Source organism: Orcinus orca, chromosome 16 (genome assembly GCF_937001465.1).
Source record: "Orcinus orca chromosome 16, mOrcOrc1.1, whole genome shotgun sequence".
Lineage (NCBI taxonomy): Eukaryota > Metazoa > Chordata > Mammalia > Artiodactyla > Delphinidae > Orcinus > Orcinus orca.
Genome location: NC_064574.1, coordinates 44028987 through 44049824, shown reverse-complemented (window position 1 = coordinate 44049824; position 20838 = coordinate 44028987). Strand labels below are relative to the sequence as shown.

General features: G+C 56.2%; 1 protein-coding gene across 3 annotated transcripts in view; it reads left to right on the top strand.

Moving 5' to 3' along the window:
• The window catches only part of SYNDIG1 (synapse differentiation inducing 1), a 118184-nt gene extending 101692 nt beyond the window's left edge, over nucleotides 1–16492 (top strand). For all 3 annotated transcript variants that reach the window (XM_004270432.3, XM_049699130.1, XM_049699131.1), the window contains one exon: nucleotides 15251–16492. In XM_004270432.3, coding sequence (XP_004270480.1) covers nucleotides 15251–15409 — 159 coding nt within the window. In that variant the 3' untranslated portion in view covers nucleotides 15410–16492. The remainder of the gene's footprint in view (nucleotides 1–15250) is intronic.
• Nucleotides 16493–20838: the final 4346 nt, after the last annotated feature.

The following is a 20838-nucleotide window of genomic DNA, read 5'->3' as shown; positions in this document are numbered from 1 at the left end:
GTGGGAAGCTTTCCGGGGCAGCCAGGGCTCTTCTGAAGCGAACATGGGCCATGAACCCAGAGTCTGGGTGGAGTGGAGCATCTTCCACTCGGAGTCCCGTGTGGCTCATCCTCCTGGCCTGTGTGTTGGTGGGGGGCCATCAATGGGGGTCACCCCCTCAAGGCCCATCGATTTATAGCAGAGGGAACAGAAGCCATCCACGTAAAGGTCATAGTCAGTGCACAAAGGGCACATGGAAGTGCATGGACCTGGTAGGGTGTCCGTGCCTTGTAACTGCACAATGCTTTCCTCTGGGCGCTGGCATCCGGAGCCTGGGGTTTCAGAGGTTTTAGGTGTTCTACCTCCAAGCAAAGGAGGACAATGGTGTGCGTGCAGAGAGACCAGTAGAATCCGTCAGAAAGGGGATGACCGGCCGTGGCCAAGCTTGCTGTGCCCGCGGGGAGGCACCCAGCCCCTCACCCGCCCTTGTTCTGCCTGACGCACCCCTGTGTGGCCCTGGCCCTCATCTGAAGCTGATCCCCAGCCCAGTGCTCCAGGGACAGCTGCCTGGATGCCCCACGTCTCCACCCCCCATTTTATTCACCTGCTGGTGGGCACCCCTCTATAAAAACAGTGACATGGAGACCCTATAAAGAATGACAACAAATCAATAATGAAACAGAAACCTTTGTCGTTCGTGCACAAAGGAAGGTGCACGAAGGACCAGGGAGCCCAGGAGGTGGGCTTCTGATCATTCATCTTCAGGGGAGCACAGATGAAAATCACTGGCACACACAGCACCCGGTTCATGTTGGAATCACTGGGCCCACGGGCTGGGACCCTCCCCCACCGTTGGGAGTGGAAAATGCTGTGATACTTTCTTATAAATGTAAACATCCTTCTCCCTATTTTGCACCTAGACATCTGCCCAAGAGAAATGCACCCACATGGCCACAGAGGTTGTTCACAGCAGCATCCTTGGTCACAGCCCCAAAATGGAACAACCAGGAAAGCCGGAAACAGCCAGGGTTGATCTCAGGGCTTCTGTGGATGGAAGCTGCTTTACCAGCCGGGTCAGCTTGGTTGGGGCAGCCTGAGCCCCTCGGTTTCAAGGTTGGCAGAACCCACTCTGTAGCGGCAGCGGCGCCCACGCCCCTGAGATGTCGGTTCCTGGAAGCCCCTGTGCTGACCCTTCAGAACCAGTTCCCTTCATACTCTTTGGGCCACCCACACTGCGAGCACCACCTCTCTCCCATTGCTTCTAGAACCCCTGAGTTGTGGAATCTCCTGGCCAGAAGGGTAAGTGGTTCTGAAGCAACCAGTTGCAGTGATATTAACACCAGACAAACGGAATTCAAGGGAAAAGCCATAAAGAGCGACAGAGAATAACTACAGAGATAAGAGGGCAGCAAGAAGGAGCCGTGATTAAGGTAGAAGAGTAACTAGCGTGGCTGCCCATGTGAAGGGAGAAGGGTTTACCGGGGACGTCACGGACCCGTGCCCCGTGTCATCCACAGGGTGATGCTGGGAATTAAATATGTCCCTAAAGGCCAGCCTGGGGAGCTTCTGTCTGTGAAGTCAAGGAAGACTGGAAACCCAGGAAGATATGGGGGGGGGGGCTTTAAATCGACATTTGGGGAAATCAGAGAACAGACTCAGAATTTCTGGGCAGTGGGCCCAGGTCAGGTTGAAACCATGACCTGGCATCGGCCCACAGCTGAGCCGTGAGGTGGAGAAGTTAAGCCGCGGCAGGTCTGGAGCTGAAATCTCCCCGGGGGTGCGGGCCATGAGGGCAGAGGTCCAGCAGGGGGTCCCCGGGCCTCGCAGCTACCCGCACCTGCAGACGTGGCCTCCTGGTCTCATCCAGAAAGCAGCAGCATCGTTCACCGGCCCCCAGGACTATCAGCCTCGACTGCAATATTCCTTGGTCTCGAAAGAATTTACCAAAACAGTCATTTCCAAAGAAAGGAGATGTTTTAGCCTCACAGATGAGGAGGAATACGGTGAGTTGGTTAGGAGTACGCTGGACGGACCTCAGAGCACCACTCACAGTGTAAGGTCTTCTGGGGTGTCTGGACGTTGGGGGTCCCACCTGCAAAGGAGCAAGTTGCGAAAATGGCATGAAAAGCCCTGGTGCTTCCTGGTGTCTCCGGCGCCTCCCCCGGTAGACAGCACGCAGAACCCTGTCCGGAGAGGTCAGCGTTGCTTTCAGGGACCCTTGGAAGGGTTGTAATGACACTAACCTGTACCCCACCGTCGCCTGTCTTCGATGGCGGCTTGCGGTGTTGACGGTTTCTGAAACCCAGGACCCAACGTTCTGATAAGAGCTTAGATTTCTAGAAGTTTCACCAACCAGGACCCTGACCACCCAACACATCCCTGTGGTCTTATCCTGTGCGCTCAGACCAGACCAGAAGAGCCCTTCATTTTCCAAATGTGTGCTGGGGTGGCGCTGCCAGCCTGGGTGGGGAGGGGTGGGCAGTGAGGAGATCACTGGAAATCAGTTCGTTTTAAACCTTTCCAGTCAAGTGGAGCCCCTGCTGCCTGGACGGAGCACCTAACTTAATGACATTATCACACAGTGACAGTGTGCAGACCACTAGCAGCGTCATCTCAGTGAGATTTTATCAGAACCGTCCCAGGAACTCGGGTCCCGTCTCTCGTGCTTTGTAAGGAGTCCAGGCAACAAGAGGGTAGTTCGACCGCTGGTGAGGTGAGCTGGGAAGGGCAGCAGGACGCTGCCCTTTCTTTTGAATATTTTGTGAGTGTTTGGGGGAAGGAGGGCAGCAAACAGCTGTGCCTTCACAAGGAAACAGGTCTCCTGTAGCCAAGAGGATGAGGGTGCGGGAGAGACGCCCGGGCTTTGGCAGACGGGGCCTCACAACTGTCTTCTCACTTCTGGAATAAATGTGTCAGAAGCCATAGCATGTTAGAAGGCCCTGGAGCATACACCGTGGCTCCTGTGAAGTTTCTTAGTTTCTTCTTGGTCAATAAAGTTGCCATCGCCTTCCGCAGCTCAGAATACTCTTCCCCATCATTTCCGGTGGTTCTTCGTGTTCTGCTCTGGTCCTCATCCCCTCCAGGAACTCAGGAGCAAAGGATGGATCGCGGTTAATGTGAACGTGATGTGCTTGGTGGCCTGCAGCAAGTTCCTTGCCATTATAAAAATTCGGTGAATAGGCAGGCCTGGAAGCTGTCTCCCCCTGGTCGAGTTCACCTCCAGACCCAGCATACATTTCCTCTCAGGTCTGGGCAGATGTCACAGCCCTATGTGCAAACGAGGCATCTTGACTCTTCACCGTCTGTGGGTCCACCAATGGTTGCCCCCCACCGGGCTCTGCCACCCGACTGGCAGCCCCTACGCCACTGCCACCTGCCTGGCTCCTGACGCCACCCCTGGCATCCCCTTGTTCCCAACCCTAAGTACCTCAGCCAGAGGCAGAACCTGCCCTCGCTTCCCTCCCATGCCTGGGAGGTGGGAGCCAATTGCCAAGGTTTGTCAAAGCGCTTGAGAGAGACACACCCTCCTGAGCCGCCTTGGGAAGACAGGCCCTAAAAGGGAACAGAGATCAGGGTGGAGCTGCAGAACTGCCCTGCCGCCCACGGCCAAGGACTCTGCCCTCAAGGCCTTGGGAGCCTGCCGGTGGCCCTCACCTGCTGCTGCAGGTGCAAAAGTGGATTTTTTAAAGGAAGCGCAATGACTGACAAACGTGCAAATACGTTAAGAGCAGCAATATGGTGGAAGGTAAAAACAGAAGTGTATGTTTTCTAAATTCTCCACTGCATGAATATCTGCAGGTGCGATTGCTGCCGGAACAAACCAACCAACAGACTCACCAAGGGAACCGTGGGACGGGGGCAGCTGATAAACGGTGGCTTAAGTGTGAAGCCAGAACCGGTCTGACGTGAAAGGCTCCCCTGGGGTGTACGACCCTTCCTTTCCCAAGTCCACTGAGCGAACACACTGGGTTTTTTATGAGAGATGCTCAGGGCAGCCCAGAAATGTTGAAGATCAAAGGCCGCACTCTCAGGCTCGGCACTGAGAAGCTCTGAACCCAGCCGGAGGGCCACCTGCCCTGGTTCTATGCCTGCTCCCTCCAGGGGCTCCAGGGCCCAAGAAGCAGAGGTGGAGCAGGCGGGGTCCCCACGCCAGGCCGACCCAGGCCACGCGGGAAGGACAGCACAGCAACCTACGTCTGAACGCAGAGCAGCACAGACGGCGTCTCTGTGCAGGCGCCATGGCCGCGAGGCCGGGACAGGTTTAGGAGGGGCTGGCAGGCAGCCAGTGAGCGCCTCATCTCCAACGGAGCCCGGACCAGGCCCCAGCCGGTGGCCTCCAGCCCCAAGCTCAGCGACCGTGTGGGTTTATCAGCCATCAGGGGCTGCAGATCAGGCCTGAGAGCAAGTCTGGGGCAGAGAGATTGCCCCCCAGACCCAGGCCCCAGGCATCAGGCTCAGGGGGTCCCAGCACCTGCTGTGCTGGGGGGAGCTTGGGTGTCACTGCCCTGGGGCTTCCTCCCCACGACCAACACTGACTCCACAGGCTGCACACACTGGGAAGGGTAAACCGAGGCATCGGCCCGATGGGAAATGACACCTGTGGGATCAACAGGTTTTTTTCTGTTTACCGGCACTGAAATTCTGGACAGCGAATTAAACTGTGAAGCAACAGGGGGAAACTCAGCATTTACATTTAAGACTTTGGTCTGTTCCGTCCAGTCCTTTTTGTGTGCGTTATTCTCTGTATAGGCAAGATTAGGGTTTAAAATATGCCTTTTTGTAACCAATATCATGAGTACTTGTCATGTAATTAGTGATGTTTGTGGTGACCTAATGTCTCACCACAGGGATATAACATGGTTATTTAATTATTCATCTTTTAAAGCATTCAGATTTTCTCCCAAATTTCCAGTCTACTAGGGAACACTGAATTTTTTTCATTTTTTATTTAACTCTTTGCTAGTCTTTGCTTCTTAAGAAACAAGCTTTTCTTAATTTCATTGGAGCAATATAATTCGTGATTATCTAGTGGCCCTGTCATGGGAAGACTTTTTAAAACAAGGGTGTTTTGTTTGCTGTGTGATTGGTTTTCTGTGCCATGGACTGGCAGGAAAATAAAAGGACCATCACGTCACCCGTAATGTAACAATCTGAGGAAGCTTGTTGTGCACAAGACAAAGCCCAGTCATGGGGGCTCTTCTGCAGGGAACATGGGGGGCCCCCAGATTCCGTAGAGGCACCGACCCAGCACCTGACAGGTTTCCGGTGGCACAGAACAGCCACCACACATGTGCCGGAGGTGTCACACACATGGTGAAAGCGGCCACACACATGGGGCAGACATCGGCCAGCCTGCGTCCACTGTTGGATCCAAAGGGCCCAAACATTCATTTTTGTTCCTAAAAATTTTTCTCGTCCCCAAGGGGTATTGAAAGAGAAAGGTCTGATTTTTCCTCTCCTGGGTTTTAAAATCTTTAATCTCCTCCTTATTTGTTTCCAGAAAGGAAGCAGGACTTTTGCATAAAGAATGAAATGATGGAAGTAGTTTCCGTTTGTGAGCACCTGTTAGGATCCAGGAGGCAGGTGCTCTGTCCCTCGACACCGAACCTGAATTCCCCATCTCTCATTCTCCATCAATGGAGTCATATGCAGACATGCTTAGCAGGGAGTGTCTGCAACTTACCCTGACACGCATCCAAAAGAAAAAAGATGGGTTGATGGATGGATAGAGAGCTGGATAGATGAAGCTAATAACATAAACAAAATGCTAATAGTGAACTGATGGGGTTGATATGCTCACTGCAGGTTCTTTTACCTTTTCTGTGTGTTTGAACGTCTTCCTAACACACTGTTATATTAAGGGTACATTTATGGAAACCAGTATTAACAGCAGTCATTCTCTGTGGTGTCAGGAAGGAGGAAGTAAGGCCAGGCAAGTGAGTTGTTGGCATGGAGCTCGACGTGGAGCAGTAGGTCAGGGTGTCCTTTGCTGACATTGTCACAACACCCACTAGAAAGGTGTTATAACTCTGCTTTAGGGAGGAAAGTAAAATCGGACACAGAAATAGCGAGTAGGGCTTCCCTGGTGGCGCAGTGGTTGAGAGTCCGCCTGCCGATGCAGGAGACACGGGTTCGTGCCCTGGTCCGGGAAGATCCCACATGCCGCGGAGCGGCTGGGCCCGTGAGCCATGGTCGCTGAGCCTGCGCGTCCCGAGCCTGTGCTCCGCAACGGGAGAGGCCACAACAGTGAGAGGCCCGCATACCGCAAAAGGGCTGAGCGAGTTCCCTGTCAGTGCTGGTTTGAGCAGGTATGCCGGCCCCTCCCCCCGCCTCCCCCCCCTTCCCGCGGCTCTCAGGGACGGAGCCCGGGAACGTGCCCCTGCACCAGAAAGGCCTCTCACCTGCCCCATCCACACCCTGCCTTTTAAATAAACAGCTTATCTCAGACCAATTTAGCTCTGCAGAAAATGGACAAAGGGGTGCAGAGCTGGCTGCTTCCCTGAGCCCAGTCACCCACCAACCCCCATCAACATCTCACATGGGGCTCGTCTGTCCCCCAGGTAAAGGCCAGTGTTCCTGCACCATTGTACTCTAAGTGCTCTGTCCAGATCGCCTTAGCGGTTGTCTGATGCCCTCTTTCTGCCCCTGGGTCCCAGCCAGGATCCACGCAGCACCTGGCGGTCAGGCCTCCTCGGGATCCTCTGGGCTGTGACACGTCTTAGGCGTCCCCTGTTTCTGATGACTTTGACACCTGTGAGGAGACCTGGTGGGGTACGGTGTGGGATGTCCCTCTATCGGGACTTGTCTGGTGCTTTCCTCCTGCTTAGACCGGGGTTATGGGTTTGTGGAGGAGGAGCATGGAGGTGAAGGTCAGTGCTGCGTCCCATCAACATGACCTGTCACTGCGGATGCTGGCTGTGGTCGTGTCTGTCAGGTTTCTTCACGGCAAGGTCACTCTTCCTCCCGCCGTCCATTCCGTCCTCTGTCCTAGGAAGTCACTGTGCAGCCCACCCTCAAAGGGTGCTTTACTTCCCTGAGGCCGGAGGACCTACATAGATTATTTGGAACTTGTCTATATGGGAGATTTGTCTATTCTCCCCAGTGAACTGATTCATCCAATCATTTATTTATATCAGTATGGACCCTTGGATGTTTATTTTACACTTTGGCTTATAATCCAATACTACATTATTTATTTTGTCACTTTGGCTATAGGGAGCATTTCCTGCGTCCCCCTGACATGCCCGCATCCTTTTGATCTTGGAGTACTTTTCCTTTTTTGTACTATAAAATGCCGTCCCGGGCTCATCTTGTGTATTACCTGCCTGAGTCCTGAAATCAGCCACTTCCCCATGGAGTTCTGACCCCTTTTATTGGAAAGTGGTTTTAGAAACCACTATCTGGGCACTGGGTGTGCTTGTTGCTACTGGGGTGTCATTGATTCTGGGTTTGCTCAGTAACAGAGCTAGGAAATAGGAAATACACATGTGTGTACTCGCATGTTATTGGTTCTATATGTAGAAATACATGTGTCTACATCTTTATAGAGAGAAATATTTCCATCTGTATAATTATTTTTGTGTTATCCATCTGTGCCCGTATGAAGCTAGACATGAGTTCATACTGATTAGTCACAGGAGGAAACCAAGGCAGGCTTCTCTCCAGCAGAGCCCCATGGCCAGCATAGGGGGGAGGCCTGAGCTGTGGGAAGTGAAGCACTGGGCGGGGCCTCTCAGGAACCGCGGGTCCTGGGGCTCCTCTAACCTCAGCTGGAGGATGGAAACAAGGTCACTCAGGCTTCTGCACAGGACGGCACAGGGGCCCTTGCTCGTACTGATGTTTTTTGTTGTGTTTCCTACAAAATGACCTTGATGACAGGGGCCCTCAGACACCATCATGGGTAACTCCCCGCCCCCGCAGTGACCCAGGCCAAGGCCAGGTGAAGGGGCTTGGTGCTAGCACCCAGGGGAGCCTGTGTTCCCATCGGGTTTTACCCAAGCACAGGGGGTACGTTTGTTTCATAGCTGATCTGTCTGCCATTCAGACCTAACTCACAAGATTTATTTTTTTTTCATGGCTTAAAATAGAAGGGTTGCTTTAAAAGGAGGAGGGGAGGTCATAAAAATGCTCCTGGAACGAAAGCACGTAAGGAAAGCAGCGTGCATGTGGGTCTGAGTGAGCCCTGGCCTGAGAGGCTTTCCCTCCTCCCCATGGAGGCTGCTAAACCGCCACGTGGCCCCTCCTCCAGCGCAGCCCCGGGTACCCGCCAGCACACAGCAAGCGGTAGACAGTCATAAATAAGGGAAATAAGCTTTGCAATGATGCAGAGAAATGTAATCCAGCCCGACAGATATTGGTGCAGGAGGAAAAATGAGCCATAAAATACCCAGAGTGCTATAAATTTCCAGAGAGATGGTTGTGGAGGAGAGAGGGTGTCTGTCACACGCCTCAGAGGCGGGGGTCTGGCGCCGGCCTTTGTGTTCTGCCGAGGCCATCCCGGCTGTGCCGGGACCCAGCTCCTCGACCGGAGCGGGACCACGTGTCTGTGGAAGACGTGGATGTGGACTCCTCCAACCTTAGCGATTCCTGCCCCTAAAATAAGCGACCGTAAGGAAAACAAAGCAAGGGGAAGTCCGTGGCCGTCCAGTAGTTAGGATTCAGCGCTTTCGCTGCCGGGGCCCAGGTTCGATTTCTAGTCAGGGAGTTAAGATCCCACAAGCCATGCGGCTAAAAAAAACAAAAAAGAAAAACAAAGGAGAGATATATTGCAGAGAAAGTCATGTTTTTCCTGAAACTCAAACAACAGTGGGTATTTTACAGCCAAAGGAAATGAGGACTTTGACAAAAGCTTGTGGTGAACTCAGTCCAGGACCAGGCCCTGGGAGCATCGTCTCCCGGGGTTTGGGGGAGGTGTCCCCCAGCAGGGATGGAGCGCAGGACCTTGCCACATGTCACGGAGGCCTGGGGCCCAGCATCAGCCCCCGATAGGTTCCATCTGCGAGGGATGCCAGTGGACCCCAGACCAGGACACCCACTCCACACCCCGGGTGCAAAGGCCCCCCTTCATCTGCAGATTTCATGGGCATTGCCCTCTCACAGGGTCACCCCAACCTCCTTCATCTCCACCTGACACTGAGCTACCAAAATAAATTCACAGTTAAATGCACAGAGGCAGGCGTGTGTGGAGCAGTTTCCCGAGCGCGGGGAAACCCCCGCCCCCCAGCACTGATGCCTGAACCGCCCTGCAGGGTTTCCACCTCCTTTGGGTTCATCCCGCCCACCACACCGCTCCCCGTGGGACTCTCTGCCCGTTTCTCCTGGGTCTGTGCTGCCCACCGTGGTAGCCCCCAACATTTGGCTATTTATGTTTATATTAATTAAAATTAAATGATATTAAAACTCACAGTCACACTCACCACATCCCAAGTGCTAAGTAGCCATAGGTGGCTCGTGGCCACCACGCGGGGCGGCACAGATTAGCTGCCTCCATCGTGGAAGCGCTGCCCTGCCCGGCAGCCACCAGCCGCCCTCCTGGCTGCGCTCTCTCCTCCTTCCTGGACCCCCGAGGACTGTGGACCCCTCCCCTCCATCATGCAGGCACCACGTGCTGCCCAAACCGGCCTCCAGGTCCTTGGGGGTGCCTGGCAGAGCCACCCCCGCAAGGAGCTGTGGTTGTAAACGCTTCCTTCTCGGCTACGCCTGATGCATATCCTCCTAATCAGCTCGTAGACTCTGCGTAAGACCCACAGTTATCAGCCGAGGGCTTCCTGGACGTGGGGGTGTTTCTGAGCAAAGCGTGTCGCCCTCGAGAGCTGGAAGGAAAGGCCGCTGGCTCATTAGTTCACTGAGTGGTCCTGCGAGGAGCCCGCGAACCTGCCGTTGCAATGCTCCGTGGTGAGCCTGGGATGGGGACTTGGGAGCCCCGGGGGCCTCCCCTCCCTCAGGGGGCAGGGACAGCCCCGTGGACATATAACAGATGAGTTAGGGGTGAAAATGGTGTGAAGGACGATCATAAAGGCCCAGCAAATGCAGAGGCAGAGAGCAGCGTGGAGAAGAAGCCGGCTCTCGCTCACTGAATCTCACCTGCATCCGTCTGTAGGGAATCAGCATCTTCCTTTCCTTTTCTCTTACTTTCCTTCTCTGGTTCTGATATCAAGATTTTACTAGTTTCACGAAATGGGTTTCTCTATTCTTTATAGATGGTTCCTATTTGTTCATTCAACTCTTGGTAGAATCATTTCTAAAATCATCTTAGGGTGTAAAAGTAAATTGTTTTGACTGTGTTTTCTTCCGGTTACTGACCCTCCCCAAGGACACCACCGATCTGGCTCCTTTGCCAACAGTGTGGATGACTTTGGCCTGTTTTGTACTCTACGCAATAGACTCCTGTGTCTGGCTTCTTCTGTTCAACGTCATGTTCCTGAGATTTATTTCATTACCATATTGGGTACCATTGTCATTTATCCTTTTACTGTGGTTGGATGTTGGGATGACTTCCAGGCCGGGGCTCTGATGGTCAGTATGGCTACAGACATGCTTGGAGGTGTCCTTGGCACACAAATGCATCGTTTCTGTTGAGTATTTGCCGGGAGTGGAACACTTGTGTCATGTGTGTGTCTATATGTCCAGCTGTAAGCAGTGTTGCGTTTCCCAAGTAGTGACAGGAATTCACACTCTCAGCAGGACCAGATGAGAGTGTGGATTTCCACTGTGTCTCTCTTCCCTTGGAGCCATTCTTGGGTGGCAGATAGCACTGTTCTTTTACAATGTACCGGGTGGGGTATGCCTGAGCCGTTCCTGGGAAGGAGGGGTGTGGTCTCTCCCCACACCCAGGCTGCCACCATGGGGTCTGCCACTTTGGGGTGAAGCATGGCAAGTGGAGACAGATGGGGGTAGAAAAGTCTCACCCACTCACATCACCATGGGGGCCTCACACCTGCAAAGGGTGTGCAGCTCTCTTCCTCATCCAGGCATTTGGCGGGTTCTCTGCAGACCCCACACACACACTCGCACACTCTGCATCCTCGACTAGAGTTTGGAATTTTCCTCGGGGGTCTGCTTGCCCCTCCATTGGGCTCTGTCGGACACGGTCTAAGATAGCCCGGGCAGCCTGCGTCTGCCCCAGGAAGTACCCACTCCTCCCCTGACCAACGGGAGAGCTGGCCCGTCCCCCCAGAGAGTGCTGACCCCGGCTCCCCCCCGACGCTGCTGCCCAGCCCACCCCTACCTTCTGGGTCGTCCAGGCGGGAAGGGTCTCCTGCCCTCCATGCAGGGGACACACATCAAGACAGACGCCCAGTGTCCCGTCGGAGCTGCTCTCAGTGGGACTGAAGGGGGAGGCGGCGCCTATGCCCCTCATGGAGAGAACCCGGACTCACATTCAGAGGGGATCCCTCAGATCCCCTCCCCGCCTCCACACACCCGGCCCCTTGTCCCCTCGGGGGGCGGGGGAATGGAGGGCTTCAGAACCTCTAATTCGGTTCCGTTCTCGTTTTGGAAATTGGCAAACGCGGCTGTGCAGCCCCGTCGCCATCCTGGGCCGTTGTCTGTCGCGATGTCAAACCTCTAGCTGTTGCAAGTGAGCAAAGGAAGGAAGGAAGGAAAGGGCTGAGGGAGGAGTAAGGACCTGGGCCCCCCGAGCCGAGGGCCAGAGAAACCTCTCAGGTGAGCCGGGCCTCAGGTGGGAGGGAGGCGGCGCGCACTGGGAAGTGGGTGAGGATGGCCGCAGGTCGGGGCCAGACTGGACGCACCAGAAGCACCAGAAGAAAGGGGGCCTGGCACCTGTCAGAGCAGGAGACGAGCCTGCAATGAAACCAGCCCCTAAATGCTCCCAGTCACCACAGAGGGAGGAAGTGTCAGAGGATAAGGGCAGCCGAGGATGTGAGTTTGACTTCGTTCCCCTGCAAATGGGTCATTTCTCACCCTAGAAACCTGCACAAAACGAGCTTGAAATGTGTCTGAGGACCTTCCCGACTTCTGATGGCCGGTTCCTCCGCGTGGGTGCTTGACCTAGAGCCGTCCCAGCCTCAGAGGCTGGCGGGGGCAGCACCTGGGACGGACCTCACGCTGTATCTGGATCACGGCTCTGATGGTCAATTCTGGGCTAAGCACATTGGTCCCAGCTGTGCGTTCTCTGTTTCTATGATTTTTATTTCCTCCATTTAAATAACACTTCATTCAAGGGAGGGAGTCAGTGTTTCCTTGAGTTTTAGCACCAATATTTTACTTCTGCTCTTGAATTTAAAGTTGGGTTTTCTACATAGCTTTAAAACCAGGTGAGTGAGGGTAGTTATTCACCTAAAGAACCAGAGTACATGTTTGAATGTGGAATATCCCAGTGGGCTATGCGTGAGCTCAGCACGTCCTGGATAGGTTAGGGGACGTTTCCCTAGGTCAGGGCGGTGGCTACACCCAGTCCCCAGAGAGCGGTGTCTCGGGGGCCCAGGCACTCCCTGACTCTGACCTCCAGCTCTCTTCGACCTGAGTTAAGACTCTCTCCCTCGCCTGTGACATATACTCCAAGCAGCGTCCATGAGGGTGGACAGCACACTCTCTGGGTCCCTCTGAGCCCCTGGCGCACAGAAGATGCTGCTCAGAACCAGGCCAGTCACCTGCACTTCCTCTTTTCTGAGCAAAAGACCTCAAAAAAGAAAGGAATGAACTTCACTTGGTGATCTCTGGCCAAAAGGGCAGGGAAGGAAAACCAGCTGCAGGCACGTTCCCAGCCTGGGGGGAGTGGAACGGCCATTTGCAGACAGGGCCCGAGGGGCTGTCCGGTGACACACGCCGTGCTCCTCCCTCTGCCCAATGCGGCAGCCCTGGGGTCGGCCTCTGGGGTCACAGAGGCCACACGGACAGAAAGCTGCCCCTGGGGACCCCCTCAGGATGAGCTTCAGCGGGACCCCCATCTGTCACTGCCCCGAGGCTGCACCCCCCGGGATTCTGCTCTTCCTGGAAGGAGGGGCCACCCACTGTGTCGCCCTGTGTGTGCGTCCTTCTTCACAAGAGTTTCCTTTCAGCTGTGCAAACGTCAGCCAAGCCCCAGCCGCAGCCCCGCTTCTGTGCAGGGGCCCCAGGAGCTGGTCCCCAGAGACCGTGAGGCCAGGCCGCCGTCTGGGAGGGGACCCTAGGTGGACCCGAGGGCTGCGGGGCCACAAGGAAGGAGCGGGTGGGTCCCAGTAGGGGGACGCTGTGAGCTCCTGCCTCAGCCCACAACGCAGCCAGGACGTCAAGAGACTGCAGCCCAGGCCCCTTCAGGCCCAGGCAGAGTCACCCACCGAGGGGCTCCCAAACCCCTAACCCCGGAACCTGGGAGAGGTTAGCGGCTTGTTCTTGATTTAAGCTGCCCGGCTGGGGATGATGTAGGTCAGCAGAGGACAGTGAGCCCACCCGTCAGGAGAGAGGACGGAGCGCCCGGATTCGGTCCCACACCCGCGGGTTAGGCCGTCCCAGGGCGGCCCTCGGGGAGCCCAGCCGATGCAGGCATTATAAGCAGCTCACCGGGGCTTCCAGCCGTGCATGGACCCAGATGAGACGGGCAGCCCTTGGAGCTGGGAGCTCCCCGCGGGGTGCGAATGCCCGGCCCGGCCTCCCGGTCTGTCTGTCTGTCTGTCTGTGGCTCCTGCAGCAGAGCCCCGGCTGGGCTGGGGCTGGGGGGCCCACCCTGACAGAGGCCGGGGGCCAGCAGGGAGGGGCCTGGAGAGTTTGGGGTGAACTCAGCTGAGACGTAGTTACTGTTGTCCTGGGAGCTTCGTGCTCACGTTCTCTTCACTCCGCTTCATCAAAGATCGTCCACAGGGAACCCCCAGGCTCACTTCCAAGCCCAAAAATTGGGGACGAGGACATAAAACTGGCCCTGAAGAAACAGAAGTTAGAGGAAAAAATAAAAGGACACGAGCAGACCGGAGGCCCTTCTCCACCTGACGTCTCATCAGGTCGGGGGCAGAGCTGCGGAGGACGGAAAGTCATCTCCTAGTGACCTCTGAGTCTGGGACCTCGGTGTCTGAGTAAACAGGATGCCATCTCCCATCCTGCCTGCAAAAGTAGAAATACACTCAACACGCATGAAAATGGGATCCGGTGAGAGTCCGGTTTCTGGAGATGGGTCCTGAGGGGGTCAGGACGTCCCACACGGGGAGTGGGCTCTGCCTTTGCCCTGACGAGGAGGACCCTGCCCTGCCGGGGGTCAGCCCTCCTCAGCGCCCCATGACGCTCCGGGGGCACCTGCCCTGCTGGCCTCCACCCTCATCTGCCATCACTCAGGGGGCATCAGACGTGATGTCACAGCTGCATCACATGATGGTCCCCACAGCCCGGGGCCTCCCTTGTCGAGGGGACAAGGAGGAGGGGGCTGGCAGTGATGGAGGTGGAGTCCAGCACAAGACGCCAAATCAGGGCTTCCCTGGTGGCACAGTGGTTGAGAGCCCGCCTGCCGATGCAGGGGACACGGGTTCGTGCCCCGGTCCGGGAAGATCCCACATGCCGCGGAGCGGCTGGGCCCGTGAGCCATGGCCGCTGGGCCTGTGTGTCCGGAGCCTGTGCTCCGCAATGGGAGAGGCCGCAGCAGTGAGAGGCCCGAGTACCGAAAAAAAAAAAAAAAAAAAAACACGCCATATCAGACACAACACCTGAAACCTCCATGTTCCCAGCTGCCTCATGACCCCGAGGCAACATGAATCTTGCTAAACTAACACCTCACTGTGCAATCGGGTGACCAGAAATAGAGGCGCTGGTCTCACCTCGAGTTATTTCACTGGTGGATGAATTTTCCGGCCCCGCCACGGCAGGGAGGGGCCATCGGGCACGCAGATTCCCGCGCCGCCGGCTGAGGGGCGGAGTCTCAGTACCCGCCGTCCACTGAAGGATCTTATGCCTCGGGTTCCTCTCCGGGTAACGAGCACTACCGCTTCCTTCCCCACACCGCCGTAGGCTGTAAGGACCAGAGGAGGTAAGTGTGAACACACTTTAGAAAACTGTTCACGTATCTTTACCGGGCAGAAGGGGGCCGCTGAGCTGTGACGTCCCCGCCCTCGCGTCCTGGTGCCTGAGACCCGGGACTCCCGTGGCTGGTGCTCAGCTGACAACTGCCGGCCTGGGTGTCCCTGGGGCTTCGCTTTCTTTGCTTTAAGCTTTGACTGCCTTGCAGGGCAGTGGGGAGCAGTGGTGAGCGACAGCCCCCCGCCTTCCCTGCACAACTCCCCCTCGGTGAGTCCCCTCTCGGTTCACCTTGCTCATCCTGGCCCCCTTTTTCCTCTCCCTCCTCCCGCTGCAGACGAACAAAGCCGTGGCCAAGGGGGACTTTCACCAGGCCAGCACCAGCTCCCGGCGGGCCCTCTTCCTGGCCGTGCTCTCCATCACCATCGGGACCGGCATCTACGTGGGCGTGGCCGTGGCCCTCATCGCCTACCTCTCCAAGAGCAACCACCTATGAGCCTCCCCGGGCGCATGCGCATGAAGAGCCTGGGCCAGTTGTGTGCGGGTGCAGAGGAGCGGGCCTGGCAAGGGTGGACACACAGGCAGACACACCTGCGTGATGCTGTACAGTGTAAGTCATCGCCAACGACGCCATAAAGCCCTGGGACCTTCTGCCCATGGATTCCTTTTGTTTTCACCCTTTCATATCGTTTTCACAGCACTGTGCAGAGCATGGGACAGATGGGCACTGCTAACCCTTCTAAGTGGAAGCTCCATAGATCCCGACCCTCGCGGCTGTCTCTGGATGGATTCTGGTGGATTAACGCTGGTGCCAGTGCCTGGAATGCCATAACATTAGCAATAGACGAACAGGAACACGTGTTTATTTTTATGGAATATGGTGCAACAGGCAGGGGGCAGGGGACACGTGCTCTTCTGTCTGTGGCCCCACCTGACTCCTCTGGCACTGCCCCCCAGGCCACGTGCCTTTCCTGCAGGAAGGCAACGGGCTGGGCGGCAAGAGAGACAGAGCAGCTGCTGGCAGGACCCCCAGCTGTCACGGCTTTCCAGAGGGGTCCAGCCCTGAGAATGCAGAGCCAGAGTCGTTCCAGGCCCAGAGTGTCACTCCCTCCACGCTGTCCCCAGCCTAGGAACGTCAGGCCTCCTCTGGAACGTGTCCATACTCCGCAGCCGCCACGCGGCAATATGCAATCCCGGGGCCTCATTGACCTGGGGCCCAGGGCAGGCCAGCCCCTCCCCAGACTCCTCCCAGAAGGACCCAGGTTTTCTGCAGGAACTCCAGGCCAAGGAGCCAAGACGCCCCCTCAGCGTAAGGACGAGCGCAGGGGGATGCTTCTACCCGCCTGCGCTGACATTCACCTTGGTGATGACAGTGACACTAGTGATCTTACAGAGGACACGAACCTTCTCTGTCAACTAAATGAATAGCTATTTTCTTGTCATTTTTTTTAAGTGCAACTATTGCTTCATGCTGCTTTAGTTATCAGATGAATGCTGAGAAATACGTAATCACAGACATTTTAATACCATTTCATTGCTGTTTCACGAGTGTTCCTTGTTGAACAAAAGTTACCTTTTACCTTTTTGCTTAAGGCTTTTCTTTCTGATTAATATCAACCCTTGGGTTTCACTAATACCTTTTCCTTGCTGTTGAAGTAGCTGCAGAGCCGCCAGGGCTCAGCTGCTGGAGCAGTAGCAGGGGGTCCTGAGATGAGAATCACAGCATTCCCAGCTGCTGACGTTCCCACTTGAACACATTAGTAAATATTATTATACCGATACCCTCAGTGGACACAGAGGCCGTCTCTCTAGGGCAGCGGTTCCACCCACAGCACCTATAGCATCCCTGCTGCCTGGGTCCCAGCCCCAGAAATCTTATGTGGTTGAGCAGAGGTGCAGCCTGGTGATTACAAAGTGCAGCAGAAATTAAGAACCACTGTCCTGGAATAAGGACTCAGGGTTGATCCCCTCACTTGCCTCTCTTCTCCTCGACGTTAAACACTTAATATTCTGAAAATCATTAGCACTGCTTTCCTGGGTCAGATCCGAGATCCATCAGGCACTTGCATCTACAGATGCACCAAAAACACGCTCTAAGGACACAGGGAAGATGCCCAGACATCCCGGGATGAGCCAGAGGAACCTGGTGATAGAAGGCTGATTTGGAACCAAACCAATCTGGGATTTTTAGCTGTCTGATCCTGGGCAGGTGGGCGCACTTCTCTGGACCTCATCTCTAGGGGAGGGTGACGGTTAGGCCGCCTCCTTGGACAGCTGGTAGGGGAAGCGGGGAGGCCAGGCCTGGCCGCGGGCATGCAGAGATGGGCGGTCACGGTCACTCAGGCCCTGAGGGTACGTCCACCGGCTGGTTTGTGCCCTCCTGTCTATTCAGCCCAATCTCTAGGGTTTATTCATCGTGAGCCATTGTGTGAAATGGTCTTTGTGTGTGTCCTAAATTGTCCATTTTTAGTTCAAGAGGTGCCCAAAGTTGCCTATCTTTGGGTTTGATTATGTCCTCTCCCCCATCTCCTCCGCCACCATCAGGGGGCTCTACGCCAGCCCCTCTGGGGTCCTGGACCCTCTTCCCGTCTCCCCCTGGCCTCCGTTTAAAATGTTTAGCCCTCCCGATATCCTCTCGGTTCCTCCAGGCCTCCCCAGGACCCGCACCACAACCAGACATGGTGCCTTGTGGCCATGAGTGTGCAGGGGGCGGGGTCCAGCCTGTCCGAGGACAACTGACCGGCCGCGTGTGGCCCTACAGCTCACTTGACAGGTGGACACAGCGCGGCCCAGCACCGCCACCAGCTTGGCCTCGTCGGGGAGGTGCCTCTGTGGGCGGCCGCTGCCCACACGGCATCTTCGAAGTGTTTGGGGGCCACCGTGCGCCCCCTAGGGCTACATTGTCCCACTGTCACTGCAGCCGCCCCAGACGAAGCACCACCTAGGCAGGCCCTGCCCCAGGCCCTGGGCCCAGTTTCCCCACAAAGTCCCGAGAGTCCCGGCAGGTGGGAGTCAGAGCTGAGGGTGAGAGCAGGTAACTCGCCCGGCACCAACTAAATGTCATCTGGAGAGTGAGGACAGGCCCCGCCCGGCACCACCCCCCCCAGGCCACAGGGTGCCTGGCGGAACCGCAGACACAGTGTCCGCTCTGCACCAGCTCATTGCATTCTCATCAAAACACTTTCTGCAGCGGGGACCCAGTGCCTGTAATTTCTCCGAAGTCATGCTCCCCGGAAACAGCAAAGTCAGCTGCCACCCAGATGGTCAGACCCTAACCCGTCACCCCCTCTTACGGCACGCGGCCTCAGCTGTGGTTTACCAAAACAGTGAGGAATCACATCTGCGCCCAGACATTAGTGGGTCAGGACTCTTAGGGACCCGAGAGGACTTTGGTTTATGTTCGCAGCCAGTCTTTGCCAGTGGGTGGTGGGGCGAGTGGGGAGGGGGACTGAGACATCCTCCATGGAAGTGTCGTCTTGGCAAAGGTGGGTGTCTGGTTCCTCTGCACAGCAGAGGTCCGCCCACATCCTTGCAGATGCCACAGGCTGCCGGGCTCCTGCCGCCCCGAGGCCCCTCTCTGCCCCTGCTTCCCTGGGCATCCTGCTCCACCGGGTGTCACCCCCCACCAGGCGTGCCCGCTTGCCCAGCTATTCCAGCTCTCCCCAGGGAACTACCCCGGGTCCCGAGGAGAACCCTGTCGGGGAGGCCACATCCCTCGGTCACTGTGCCATCAGCGGCTGCCAGAGGTGCCACAGACAGTGGGGCCACACAGTTGCCTGGGAACGGGGTCCCACTGACACCAAAAGCCAGGGCAGGGTGTCCCTCACCCCTGCCACTCACCCTGTGCCTCTCCGGATGCTGGAGGCCACCTCTCATTCAGGGCAGCATCCGGGTTTAAAATCATCCACGAGCTGCCTTCCCGTAGGCCAACAGCTGCTACCACTTCCGGACACGAATGCCCAGTGGTCATGGCACTGAGCTGCCTTTCCAGGGCCCCTGAGGCTTTTTAGGGCCTCCCAGGGGCCCCTGTGGATTGGCTTCAGCTCCAGCCCTGAGGACAATTTTGTGTCGTCCCCTCAAAGTCCACCTGCCTTTGTTGCCACGGGTGTTGACATCTGTTGACCCAATTTGCCGATAAACAGTTAAGTGTAGATTCAGCTCCTGAGCTGACCTGACCTCTCGGAAACACACCTGTCCCGTCTCTAACCAACTAGAGGCCAGGCTCACGTCTGTGCTCTGCTGTCAATGACCTTGGGAGCGTCGGGTGGAGCCGGAAGTAGTGTGAGGCTGTGGCTGTGATGTCGCCCCCTTGACCTCTTGAAAGCCCCTCCCTGGTCTTCAGGATGAGCTGAGCTGCCCAGAGGGGGACAGGGGGCGGGACCTCACCCGCTGGGAATCTCACCTGAAGATTCTGTTCCTCGTAGCAAACCAAGGGTGGACGCCAAACCCGCAGACAGCCGGGGCCTGCGGACGGCTGGCTTCCCGCCAGACAAGCATGAATTTGTCATCTCCCTGACCCACGGGAAGGGGTCAGAGCTCCACGTGGGTGAGGATTGACAGGGCGTTTAAGGTGCTGCGGGAATGACAGGTGGGGCCCACTGCAGCCTTGGAACAGGCTCCAGGGTCAATGACAAGGGCACGTACAGCTGTCCCACACGGCAGGGCATGGTGACCCCTGGGAGCGGGGCTCCCTGTGGGTCTTCATAGCAGAAAGGGTGTCTTGAGTGAGTCACAGGGCGGGGAAGTCACAGGGGTCTAAAGATTTTCCCACTTCTGCTGGATGGAAAAGACACACAGCAGGATCAGGAAGGGTGGTTGGGGTGACGAGGGCAGAATGTGGGGTCCTCCAGGGAGAAGCCCCAGGTGGACACACCCCAAGGGTGAGGGGGCCCGGGCTCTCCAGGGGGGAGCCGTGCATGGCCTGAAACGGCTCAGGCTTTCCGCCTCCACCAAGCCCGTCAGCAGCATCGGGATGGCTCTGGCCTTTGGCCGAGGCTCCTGTTTGCCGCTGCCCCAGGTCCTGCCGTGCAGGGACACCGAGATGACTGTTCCTTTAGCTGAGCACTGTCCAGTGTCCTTGTCACCCAGAGGTGCACTCCCCTCCAGCAACCAGTGGGCTGGGGCCACACTTACCTGCCAGACAGACAGGTTCATGCATCTGAATGCAGCCTCCACTGGGCACTCGACGGACCAGCAGAGATTGATTGAATTCACAGTGCTCTGTAGGGGCCAGTTAAGTGCCAGGGAGGGTATCCATTGCCCCTATGGCCTCTAGGGGACTGGGCTTGTGTTTTCATTGGAATCAGGTCATTTGAGGCCAGTTTGAAGATGATAGGTAGGTAGGTTGGTAGATAGATAGATAGACGGATAGATAGATAGATAGATAGGGATGGACGATGGATAAAATACCTGCGCATCTTGGGTGGGAGGCGGGGGGTGTCTCACAAAATCCCAGCACGACACTCAGCTGTCCATTCCCTAGGGCCTTCGGTTGTAACCCCTCAGGTCACCAAAGTCCAACTTGTGACTCAGCTGAAGAATAAACAGTGGCTTGGGCGGCTGTCTGTCTGTCTACACCAGAGAATCCCTATGTGGACTCAAACTTATGTGTAGGTGGGACAAGTTGGGGAAGCGTGGGCATCTTCTCAGTCACCTACTGTAATGTCTTCGTTCCGTGGATGTGGTCCCAGCAAGGTTTGTAAGACACGTGTATTCTGTTGGCCTCGGGGATGGAGCTCTTGCCACGGGACTGAATTGGGTGAAGGGCTGTGAAATTTTTGTGTCTGGTGGACCTTCGTCCTGGGAAAGGTCATGGACAGGAAAAGGCTGAAAGGCAGAGAGCAGGAAGAGTCCCTGGACTTCGTGAATGACCACTTTCAGGGCCCCACCTAGAAATGCCGAGATCTAGTGACTCAAGAGCTCACC